Raw genomic sequence first — 12,006 nt, 5'->3', positions numbered from 1 at the left:
CGAAACAGTGCCACCCAGAGTCTTGCAGTCAGTCAGCCTGAGGCATGACTAGCCTATCTTATCTGAACATGTTAAAAAAAACATTCTAACTGTATAAAAACATACATGTAAAAACTAAAATATGTTAAAGCAAACATAATAACAAACAAAATAGGATGAAAACAAATCTGAGCAATATACGGCATAACCAAGGCAATAAGTAATCTAGAATATGTGATATTTCCAGCCATCCATATGGATACATCAAACTTTTAAGGAACAAAACAATGTTCAAAGTACAAACTTGGTTTGTTAGAAAATTGTAAATGAAGAGAGAAACTGCACAATTTCAACAGAACTGCACTGTGCTGTGAAATCAAATAACTCTTCTCAATGTAGTCAATCAAGGGGCGGGAGTTCCTCTCTGAGTAGCATACACCATTTCCGGTCCGGTGAGAAAACATGGAAGCACAGTGAGAAACATTGTCTTGCATTTTGTTTGATGCATTTACACAATTCACGCCGCGAGCTTTGTGTCTGTACTTCTTACACAGGTAGTTAACAAGAAAATGTATGAAGGAACCAGTTAGGTTTTTTTCGCCGGGTTGAGATGCTCCTCATATGTTTTGAGTGAACGTTAGCGTTGTCTTTAGCTAGCTATCCTAGCAATTTTAAGCTACTTGAGTTGAATGAAAGTCGTCACAGTCAACTGTCCTCACAGACGAGAACAAATAAGCTATACAATATTTTTGGTTAGATGCTGTGTATGTTTTACAATCACTCGTTATTTGATTACTTTGCTTGTTTGGAAAACAACATTGACGTTATCTCGGCTGGCTCTTACAGCTGAAGTAGGCTAGGCTACCTTCCAGGCTAGCTGGCAGCTCAGTGGAAGTAGACTCTCAAGTAGTTCAGAGTAGTAAATTTAAGCCTCAGAGAGTTGGTCACCAATGTATAGTAAAACAGCAATCGATATATTTCAGTTAATAAAGTCATCGTCTGATTCTGAATATGTGACTTTTCTTGTCTGTATTGTAACTGTCTGCTATTTATGTCGTCAACAGACAAACCTCAGTGGATGCATAATGAATCGTCCCAAACCTACTGCACTCCGGCGACCTAGCGCTGCAAAACCTTCAGGTAGGCCTATGTCAGTAACATGTGACTATGTTTAAAAGTATTTACTTTTAATATGTTAAATATTAATTTTCTGATTATTTTAGGCCATCCTCCACCTGGGGATTTCATTGCCCTCGGTTCGAAAAGTCAAGTCACTGAGCCCAAAGCACCTGCCCTTCTGAAGCCAACAGCAGCAGGCTTGCCGTCTGACCGCAAGAGAGAAACTTCCTCTGCTATTCCATCCTCCTCTGGTCTGTCCAGCTTGGCTAAGCGCCCAAAACTCTCCTCTACACCACCCATAAGTGCACTTGGACGCCTGGCTGATGTTGCAGCAGTTGACAAGAGAGCCATTTCACCATCAATCAAGGAGCCATCTGTTGTGCCCATTGAAGGTAAATTATTATATTGGATATTGTATAGAAGTGTTGTTGAGATGTTGGTGGTTCTGATGTCTTTTGATTCTCCAGTCCCACCTGCTGTGCTGCTGGATGAGATTGAGGCTGCTGAGGCAGAGGGAAATGATGACCGCATCGAGGGCGTGCTCTGTGGTGCCGTCAAGCAGCTCAAGATGAACCGGGCCAAACCGGACATCACACTCTATCTCAGTCTGATGTTCCTGGCCAAAATCAAGCCAAATGTCTTTGCCACTGAGGGTGTGATTGAGGTGAGCACTTAATGATTTATCATGCCTTGCTGCAGTGTTTCTGACTCTTCTGAACAGGGAGTTGAAGGGTTTTGTATTTGTGATGGACAGGCGTTGTGTAGCCTTCTGAGACGAGATGCCTCCATCAATTTCAAAGCCAAAGGGAACAGCTTGGTGTCTGTGCTGGCCTGCAACCTCCTGATGGCAGCTTACGAAGAGGATGAAAACTGGCCAGAGATCTTTGTCAAAGTGAGAAACTATTTCATTTGCTGCAGAGAAATAGTCTGATGTGTTTTCTACACGGTTAAGTATTTATTTTAATCAAAGGATGATTTTGTCTATCTGTCTGTCTGTCTGGATTTTTTTTTTTAGTTTTGAGAGATGATCTAAAGTGGTTAACAATAAATGTTCCATTTTGAAATGAAGCTTATCAGTGCGTTATGTTTTAGGACGTGCACAAATGTTTTTGGTTGTGTTTGAGTAGGTGTACATTGAAGATTCATTGGGAGAGCGTATATGGGTGGACAGTTCCCATTGCAAGACGTTTGTGGACAACATCCAGACTGCCTTCAGCACCAAGATGCCCCCCAAGAGCATGCTGCTACAGGCAGACACAGGCCGTTCAGGAGGTGACCTTAGCGCAGGTATGACTTACAGGTCACACAGAGGTCGTGTATAACACAGGTGCTGCGCGGTGACTGAACGTCTTGGTTGGTGTTGGTGTTTTCAGGTAATAGTCCACACCCCTCCACCCCAGACGAAGATGACAGCCAGGCGGAGCTGCTGATCGCCGAGGACAAACTCAGCCCAGAGGACGACGAACAGGTGATGCCCAGGTACATCACCAAAATATTCTAATCTTCTGTTCAGGATGCAGCAGTTTTCCCTACTGGTTTAAAGAACGTTATTTTTATTTATTTTTTTGCATATTGTGTTGAGATAAGCAGTGCTATTCCACTCTGGTTAACTATCTAAAAGCATAGCCATGCCAAAGGTTATGCGCCGATGTGTATCTCATTAACCTGTGCAGGCTGTTGCGTCACTGTCATGTGTGATGTGTTATGTGTGACACAGTCACTGTAATGTGTCGTGCCTTCAGTGTTACTCATTCACTGTTCTGTTGCAGGTATGAGGAGTTGGCTGAGAGCGTGGAGGAGTATGTGCTGGACGTACTGCGAGACCAGCTGAACCGCCGGCAGCCGATGGACAACGTGTCCAGGAACCTGCTGAGGCTGCTGACCGCCACCTGTGGATACAAGGAGGTGCGTCTGATGGCTATCCAGAGGCTAGAGATGTGGCTGCAGAACCCTAAGGTGAGTGAGGGGTGTCTACGAAAGGGGGAGAGGGGGTGTTTAATGAAAATCAACGATGGCTCTTATAGATCTCTTATAGGTTCTATTTAGAATTATTTTTCTACTGCAGTTTTAAATTTAGCGTTTAGTTCCAAATGGCTATAACGTGAGTGCAATTAAACATTTATTTTAAAAAATCAACAACTAAATATTATTTTTCAATCTAACACAATAATATGTTGTTTAAGCTGCTTTAATTATGACTCTGGTGCCCCCACCGTCTCTACATCCGTGTGTGGGTGTCCACTCACATAACTTGGAGGACTGGTCTGGTGTATGTTCACACTATAAAGCAGAGAATCACGACATGTCACGCGCAGATGTGCTCGGAGGAGTATGCCATTTCCTTCAGTGCTCTAAATGTGATCCTCAGAATACACATGTTGGAATTTGGTTTCACTTTAGGTGAAATGGCGGGACAGGTTGATGGTCCAGCCGAGGGTTTATGTAAGGGGTAATGTATTTTCCGCCGGTAATTATCAGAAAATAAGTCCCGACAGGGAGAACGGGTCGGTTTTGCTTCGACCTGAAGGGACTTGGGTCTTTAAAAATGATTTTGCTACCGTTTCGTGTCTTCGGCTGACAAAATAAATAGTTCGCCACACAGATAGAACGTGACAGTTTAAGGTGTTGCGTGGCAACGTCTTACTATGAAATTCGATTGCAATAAGAGAACGGACGCCTTGCGGAGGGATATGAAAGGGTTGATGCTAGATCAGATCTGCCGCACCAACCATATGAAAGACGTTAATCAATCCGTTGCCATTGACAGCGGTGATTTATATACTTTGCCGGTGATTATATAGATTTAACATGGGCCCGAACGTTGGGAAGGCCCATTCATGTGAATGGAACTTTCTGCAGCACTCTGAAGAGCTGTGTAATAAGGTTGTATATTGCGTTGTTGACTGGACATTCCTCTCTTCATTCTTTCAGTTGACGCGCCCAGCTCAGGACCTGCTTATGTCTCTGTGCATGAACTGCAAGACACACGGCGCTGACGACATGGAGGTGGTCTCCAACCTCATCAAAATCCGCCTGAAGCCCAAAGTGCTCCTCAACCACTACATGCTGTGTGTCAGGTCAGTATGGATACTCTCAGGGTCATATTCCCCAGACATATCTTTATGTTTGTAAATCTAATCCCATTATCCAAAGTGATATACAATAGTGACTTATCATTAAAATATAGCAGTTTAAAGGAGTCATGTAGCCTACATTAAAAACAGTAGTAGACTAAATCATTTTGACAAAATATTTGACAAAAATAACAAAAGGACATTGTCATAATAACAATAACCATACAAACCTGGCTATAAGGAGACTTCATTTTTTGATACAAGGTGAACAGTCTTTGAATGAGTTTTGATAACCCCAAAACTGGATCGTAGAGCATTAGGTAAACCATTCTACTAACAAGTGTATATATTATGCCTCTACAACCATGATGGCATGCCAATACTCCTGTGCATTTCATCAAGCTTCAGTTTGGTCATTTTCATTTATTTGTTTACAGTTTCTGGTTCTAGAAAACATGTGAATGAATGGAAATCCCTTAACACAACAGTACAGAATGTGTCTACCATTAGAAACACCTGCAGCAAGCATATTTTTTGCCAGCTATCCCTTTGAACCCATTGACTCCAGACTACCAATGGACTGAAAGGAGTTCATGCCCGGTTCACTCGGCCTTAGTGTAATCATGTTTGTCTTCACAGGGAGCTCCTGAACGCCCACAGGGATAATTTGGGGACCATGGTAAAGCTTGTAATCTTCAACGAACTGTCCAATGCCCGCAACCCCAACAACATGCAGGTGCTCCACACCGTGCTCCAGCATAGCCCAGAGCAGGCGCCAAAGGTGAGGATCTCCTCTGGGGAATTAGGTCACATGTAGGGGTTAATTCCGCCACAGGGCCAGACAGATGGAGGTGCTGAGCATGTGGTTTCGTGGCATTTGCTCCTTGCCAGGGTTTGGCAGGGATTCCTTGGTAGTGGTTAGGTAACTGGGCTCAGCGTAGCAGGACTGTTTGGGTGGGAAGGCCTAATGAGATAGCTGAGGTTGTCTGTCTGCTCATTGCCTGGTTGTCTCCTCCAATATCTTAATCCCTTTTTCCCATTTAATCTTGTTGGCTCAGCAGGTCAAGTGGTTGTAACATGGTTGTAAGCAGAAAACAGTCCTGAAAGCCCACACTATACAGTTTGACATGGCATAGTAAAGTTGTGATAACTGCTCTTCTTGAAATGTGAAAATGGTGCTGATGTTACAGAGATTAGCCTGAAAGAGAAACTTTTTTCCCCCATCATACTTGCATATGTCTCGATTATGGAAACATGTCTATCATCAATAAATCATCTTTTTTTCTAAACCTGATCATCAAGGTCAGATGATTCAGTGGCATTCTCACCCTTGTGTGTGTTGTCCATATGCTCTCTCCTCCGGCGTGGGCCTAGTTTCTAGCCATGGTGTTCCAGGACCTGCTGACCAACAAGGACGACTACCTGCGCGCCTCGCGGGCTCTGCTGCGGGAGATCATCAAGCAGACCAAACACGAGATCAACTTCCAGTCCTTCTGCCTGGGCCTCATGCAGGAGAGGAAGGAGCCCACCTACGTGGACATGGAGTTCAAAGTGAGCTTGAGTCCACTCTGTTTCTCATAGAGTTAACTCTCACCTTCTCATCTCATTTTGTATACTATGTTACCATGTGATAATTCACTTCAGTTTGAAATGCAGTTATCTAATGTCAGTTTGCTGAAGGCTGTGGATCTTTGTCCTTTTTGTAACCATCTTTATATTATATTTTCTTTTCTTTCCTTCCTCAGGAGCGTTTTGTCATTCAGGTGACCGATCTGCTGACCGTCTCCATGATGCTGGGCATAACCGCACAAGTCAAGGAGGCTGGTGTCGCCTGGGACAAAGGAGAAAAGAAGAGTATGTGAGCCTCTCCTTCTGATCACCTCTCACCTCCATCCTACCTGTCCGTCCACCATAGTGTTTGTTTGTTTACATTTTTCACTCTTTTGATGTGTGTAACCATAGCAATGTGTTTTTGGAGCGTTAGCGTGCATCAGCTGTGTCCACATAAAAGAGGCTCTGTATAGTACGTCGTGTGCATAGGCATTTTAAGGGCTCCTGTGTTTCCTGATGGTGTTTGATGCAGATCTGGAAGCGCTGAGGTCTTTCCAGAACCAGATTGCAGCCATCCAGAGAGACGCCGTGTGGTGGATCCACTCCGTCATTCCCACCATCAGCAAACTGGGAGCCAAAGACTATGTCCACTGGTATGCATATCACATGCTTTTACAGTTCCATTAAAATATGTATTAAACTATATACCGTGTCTTCATTTTTCTAGTCGTGTGCATTATAAGATTGTCAAAAAGAAATTAGTGCCTGAAAAAAAAAAAAAAAAAAAACGTGGAATGCATTTGTTGCAGATTGTCAACTGTGGGAATTCTCCTGGGATTTGAATTGGTCATTTGTTATTTTGTCTCTCTTTCTGTCTGTTTCTCTTTATCTCCCCCTCTCCCTCAGCCTTCACAAAGTCCTTTTCACAGAGCAGCCTGAGACGTATTACAAGTGGGACAATTGGCCTCCTGAGAGCGATAGAAAGTAAGCTTTGTTTCAACACTCTCTCAACTCTACACACAGGGTATACAGACAACACAAGCCATTTGTATCTCTCTGTCTCTCTCTCTCTGTGTGTGTGTGTGTGTGTGTGTGAGAGAGAGAGAGGAGTAATAGCTTATTTGCGATGCGTTAGCTAATGTGTCTTGTGACGTGTGGGCAGCTTTTTCCTGCGCCTGTGCTCTGAGGTGCCCCTGCTGGAGGACACCCTGATGCGCATCCTGGTGATCGGACTGTCACGTGACATGCCCCTGGGCCCGGCCGACGCCATGGAGCTCGCCGACCACCTGGTGAAGCGGGCCGCCGGCGTGCAGTCAGACGGTAAGCCACCCGCCACACACCCCACCCCACTGTAGCGCCTCATCATCTCACACTGTTAGTCTAAGCCATTTGTGGGCTGCTGGAGAAAGGAGAGTGTTGCTCACAGCGATCCCCATGGGAACAGCGACAGACGGCACGGTGGCTAGAACATCTGTGCCGCCTGCTGTGGAACCTGTGGGGAATTGCCTGTGAGCTGTGAATCGGAGTACACACTGTCGTCTTTTATCAATAAAACCTGTGAATTCAAAGGTCTGTTTGCTGGCCAACGCTGCTACAAGCTACGAAGGCAGACGTGTGTGACATTTTGACCCTTTTTTTAGAAACTTATTGCCTTTGCATTTCCTGAAATAAACATTAAAAATGTAAATAAAATGAGATGAGAATAATTGAAATGTGCTCCATAATGTATAGCACATAGGCCTTTTCATTTTCAAACTCTTAAGTGTGGACGTCCAACCTCTTCTTATGAGCAGTGTAAATCTGACTGGGACAGCCAGTGCCGAGTTCTGCAGCTGTATAACATCACTCACTCTGGCCCTGTGTGCCAGGGTTTCCTGACTCAGCTCCCTGACCTCACTCTGTCTGTTTGTCTCTCTCTCTCTCTCTCTCTCTTTCTTTCTTTCTTTCTTTCTTTTTTCTTTCTCTCTCTCTCTCTCTCTCTCTCTCTCTCTCTCTCTCTCTCTCTCTCTCTCTCTCTCTCTCTCTGTCAGACCTGGATGTGTTGAAAGTGGAGAGGATCCAGCTGATCGATGCTGTCCTGAACTTGTGTACTTATCACCACCCGGAGAACATTCAGCTGCCCACTGGGTACGGCCACGGTCACGTTTTTCTGCTGAGTCACTGTTCTGCCCCACGGTCATCAGTCATCTGCTTAAGCTGACGCAGTCTGCGGAGCAGCCCTACAGTGTCCCAGTTGTTTGACTGTTATGGGAATTATTGAGGATGTATAAATATTGTAAAAGACATCGTTCATCGCAAGCTTTTCCACAGTGATAACACAGCTGTTAATGTTTTGGTCATGAATGCATTGTGAAACCTTGTGACTAATGTTTTCGTTCAAAGCTATCAGGCCCCAAATCTGGCCATTTCAACCCTTTACTGGAAGGCCTGGCTCCTGTTGTTGGTGGTGGCTGCGTTTAATCCCCAGAAGATAGGTGAGTGTCTCGCTGACTCAGCGCATCGTCATTTCAGTGTTTTTCTCCTCACCCTGCTGAGGTCCTGTTAGCCTGTTGTTGCAGTGACGTGTTCTGTTGTCGTAGGTCTGGCCGCCTGGGATGGATATCCCACTCTCAAGATGCTCATGGAGATGGTGATGACCAAGTATGTCAAAACAAAAGCATCATGGGGGAATTAAGTATCATGTTGTCATAACAACTATCTAATGTAGGTGGATACCTTCGAGGTTCCTTATGTTGGTAGTTGACCTGTGTCAAACATGTTTGGATGTCTGACCTATGAGGCATCCCATTTGAATCCACTGTGTCATATCCAAAGGAGTTGAGTCCCACGTCCAGAATAGGGGTAACATTACCCAAAGTATACTTTATTGAAGCACTCGTAGACACTTGAAAACGGTTTCCTGCTGTCTTCATACTTTTGTAATGATCATCCTTTCCAACTTTGTCTGCCCTCAGTAACTACTCCTATCCACCATGTACGGTGGCCGACGAGGAGACCAAGACGGAGATGATCAACCGTGAGCTGCAGATGTCCCAGCGAGAGAAGCAGGAGATCCTGGCCTTCGAGAGTCACCTGGCCGCCGCCTCCACCAAGCAGACCATCACCGAGACCAACAGCCTGCTGCTCTCCCAGCTCACCAGCCTCGACCCACAGTCAGTGCTCATGGAATGTATCTGTGTCTGTGTCTGTGTGTGCACGCATGTGCTAGAGTGAGAGATAGAGGTTGTGTTTCTGAAAGTTGTTATTTGTGGAGCGTTATGGTGCAGTGGATTTATGTATTTGTACATGTGTCTGCCTCCAAGAAGCACAACAGCCGTCTGCTGCCACCTCCCTCCAACTGTAAGAGGGTGTCTGTGTTTGTTTAAAGTGGTGTAATTACAGCTGGGGGCAGCCATTAATTTAACAAAGCACATTACTTGTTGCTTGAATGCTCTCATTAAGAGTGGGGGTTTATGAGTCAGAGGCCCTTGAACATGTCTGCCACTGTAGTCTGCACAGAGTTCATGCCAAGTTATTAATGTGGAAAGTAGTGGTGCTCATTCAGCCATTGTAGAGGTTTGGCCTGAGTAGAGGCTTCTAGTCCCAGCTCTGCAGGTCAGGTGTCTCACCCCCACCTGTGTGTGCCTCTCCAGGGGTCCCCCTCGCCGGCCCCCACCCCCCATCCTGGAGCAGGTGAAGACCCTGAACCAGTCGCTGCGCCTGGGACACCTGCTCTGCCGCAGTCGCAACCCCGACTTCCTGCTCAACATCATCCAGAGACAGGTGAGCATCAGCCCCTCGTGTGTGTGTGCAGTTGTGTCCTCTGCTGTGTCACTTTTACCTCTTTGGATGTGTGTGAAATTTTACATGATGGTGATGAGGTAGCAAATGTAGCTATGGGTCATGCGGGGAGGTGCATATTTAACCTTTGTGTGCATGCAGATTTAATTAAAGCTTTTTTTTTCTCCAGAGGGTGCAAGAAATTAAATGAAATTGCTCAGTTCAGCAAACCCTTGAAATACTTTTTACTCCTCCTGTCCTGTTCAGGGAGATCTGAAGGTCACTTTGTTCTCTGCCTGCTTGCTGTTCCCCCAGGCTTCCTCCCAGTCCATGCCCTGGCTAGCAGATCTGGTCCAGTCCAGCGAGGGGTCCTTAGATGTGTTGCCCGTGCAGTGCCTGTGTGAATTTCTGCTTCACGATGCAGCTGATGACGTGACTGCCATGGAAGATGATGACGAGGTAGAGAGCAAAGAGCAGAGGACCAAGAGGAGACAGGTGGGTCTATCCAGAGAGTGCTCACACAAGTGTGCAATTGATTTCTTTCATGTTTTTTTTTTAAACCCTGTTTTTATGATGTTGGATATATGGTCTGATATCCTGGACCTGGATTAACCCTACAGTAAAAGAGAACTTCATTAGAGAACTCCATTAAAAAAACAAAACAAAAAATCGTACAGAGAAGTCCTAACCATTGTGTGTTTTACTCATTTATCATTGTACATTTCAGTTTCATCACATTCTTACATCAGCTCTAAAGTATTGTGATCAAATGGACATAAAGCTTATTTAACTTCGTCAAAACCCTTTTCCACTGACCTGTTTGAATGGACATTTAGAAAGCAAAGATTAACCCATGCCTCTTGTTATTGTGCTCTCTCTCCCTCTCCCTCTCCCCCTCTCTCTCCCCCTCCCCTCCCCCTCTCTCCCTCTCTCTCTCCCCCCACTCCCTCTCTCCCTCCCTCCCTCCCTCCTCCACAGAGGCAGCAGAAGCAGCGTCAGCTCCTCCTGCGTCTGCAGGACCTGCTGCTGGGGCCCAAAGCTGATGAGCAGACCACCTGTGAGGTGCTGGACTACTTCCTGCGCCGCCTCAGCTCCTCGCAGGTGGCCTCCAGGGTCCTGGCCATGAAGGTGGGTCAGCGGGGTTCAGCGGGGGTCAGCAGGGGGTCAGCGGGGGTCAGCAGGGCATCAAAGCTGGCTCTTCCGCTCTGTGTTAAAGTGGTGCAAAGTTGTGATGCAGTGAAAACACTCAAGGATCTTCAACATAAATGTAGTTTCATCTTCTTACCTTTACGTTTTAGAGTTCATGTTACATCACTTATCATTAAATCACCACTCTTTGATATTCCTGTTTTTTTTTTTTAAGGTCTTTCAGTTTTCCGTGTAATTCTTATCCACCCATCTAGGAATGTATATTTTTGCCTGCTCCATTATAAGAAGTGCCGTGTTTGTGTCGTGTCCAGGGTTTGTCTCTGGTGCTGACCGAGGGCGAACTGAAGGACGGCGAGGAGCGCGACCAGCCCATGGAGGAGGACTCGGGTGACGCTGAGCTCCTCCCCTCCTACCAGTGGCTGCTGCAGGACCTGCCCAAGCTCCCGCTCTTCAACAGCGTCAGGACCATGACGGCCAGTGCGCTGCAGCAGGTTGGTGGGAACAGACGTCCACAGACAGGAACAGGATCCTAAAGACACTGGCACACCTGGACAGGCACTTGAGGATGTCTGCCAGTAGTTATTATTAGACATGCGTAGACATGCACGTGTTAAGCCTAGTCCTAGACTCAATGTTTTTTTTCAGTGGGTCTTTCGAGATCTATCTTGAAGTTCTTGTTTAGTCTAAGACCAGGCTTAGTCCATTATCGATCTATTGGATTATCCCTCACAAGACAAACCCAGATACTCAACATACTTAACCCTTTCAAATTCACTTACTCTAGGAAGCTCTGGTTAGCTGCATTAGCAGATTCCCCTGGGAAATCAGTTTAAGAAGTCCTACACCCTCTGCTACTGGTTGATTTCACTGAAACGACAAACAAACATAAATAAAAGTCAAGTATGATGTGTTGTTGTTAATCCATTTTCTTTCCTGTTACAGGCCATTCACGTGGAGACTGATCCTCAGACCATCAGTGCCTACCTCATCTACCTGTCCCAGCATGCACCAGTGGAGGAACAGAGTCTGCACAACGACCTGGCTCTGGTGAGTTCAGAGCACAGCACACAAGGAAGAGCCATCAGATTGTGTGTTTTGATTTGAACTGATGTGTTTATCTCACATTGAGACTCTCTACCTCTGAGTAGAGACTCTCATTTCATTCCATTCCTCTCTCTCTCTCTCTCTCTCTCTCTCTCTCTCTCTCTCTCTCTCTCTCTCTCTCTCTCTCTCTCTCTCTCTCTCTCTCTCTCTCCCTCTCCCTCCCTCTATCTCAATTCAATAAAGTCAATTCAAATGAGGGAAAAAAAGCAGTTTTGCCAAAGCAAGCATACTTTTAACATAATAATGCAATCATTCAATATCTGTTTAAAAC

At 45.5% G+C, this 12,006-nt stretch overlaps 1 protein-coding gene across 3 annotated transcripts in view; it reads left to right on the top strand.

The window, feature by feature from the left end:
• The first annotated feature begins 400 nt into the window (after positions 1–400).
• ints1 (integrator complex subunit 1) overlaps positions 401–12,006 on the top strand; it is a 28,795-nt gene continuing 17,189 nt past the window's right edge. For 2 of the 3 annotated variants that reach the window (XM_048245752.1, XM_048245750.1), the window contains exons 1-24: positions 415–533; positions 1,044–1,119; positions 1,203–1,490; positions 1,566–1,762; positions 1,853–1,990; positions 2,226–2,385; positions 2,472–2,577; positions 2,868–3,054; positions 4,030–4,175; positions 4,812–4,953; positions 5,547–5,723; positions 5,918–6,026; positions 6,256–6,376; positions 6,630–6,707; positions 6,886–7,043; positions 7,754–7,850; positions 8,106–8,197; positions 8,303–8,363; positions 8,678–8,875; positions 9,356–9,485; positions 9,798–9,977; positions 10,461–10,610; positions 10,943–11,122; positions 11,574–11,678. In XM_048245752.1, the coding sequence (XP_048101709.1) occupies positions 1,065–1,119; positions 1,203–1,490; positions 1,566–1,762; positions 1,853–1,990; positions 2,226–2,385; positions 2,472–2,577; positions 2,868–3,054; positions 4,030–4,175; positions 4,812–4,953; positions 5,547–5,723; positions 5,918–6,026; positions 6,256–6,376; positions 6,630–6,707; positions 6,886–7,043; positions 7,754–7,850; positions 8,106–8,197; positions 8,303–8,363; positions 8,678–8,875; positions 9,356–9,485; positions 9,798–9,977; positions 10,461–10,610; positions 10,943–11,122; positions 11,574–11,678 (3,255 nt within the window). In that variant the 5' untranslated portion in view covers positions 415–533; positions 1,044–1,064. Of the gene's footprint in view, positions 534–1,043; positions 1,120–1,202; positions 1,491–1,565; positions 1,763–1,852; positions 1,991–2,225; positions 2,386–2,471; positions 2,578–2,867; positions 3,055–4,029; positions 4,176–4,811; positions 4,954–5,546; positions 5,724–5,917; positions 6,027–6,255; positions 6,377–6,629; positions 6,708–6,885; positions 7,044–7,753; positions 7,851–8,105; positions 8,198–8,302; positions 8,364–8,677; positions 8,876–9,355; positions 9,486–9,797; positions 9,978–10,460; positions 10,611–10,942; positions 11,123–11,573; positions 11,679–12,006 lie in introns of all 3 variants that reach the window. The other variant, XM_048245751.1, reaches the window with a different exon arrangement.

This window comes from Alosa alosa, chromosome 6, assembly GCF_017589495.1.
Source record: "Alosa alosa isolate M-15738 ecotype Scorff River chromosome 6, AALO_Geno_1.1, whole genome shotgun sequence".
NCBI lineage: Eukaryota > Metazoa > Chordata > Actinopteri > Clupeiformes > Clupeidae > Alosa > Alosa alosa.
The sequence above is the reverse complement of the archived record's forward strand: the minus strand, read 5'-3'. Positions and strand labels throughout refer to the sequence as shown.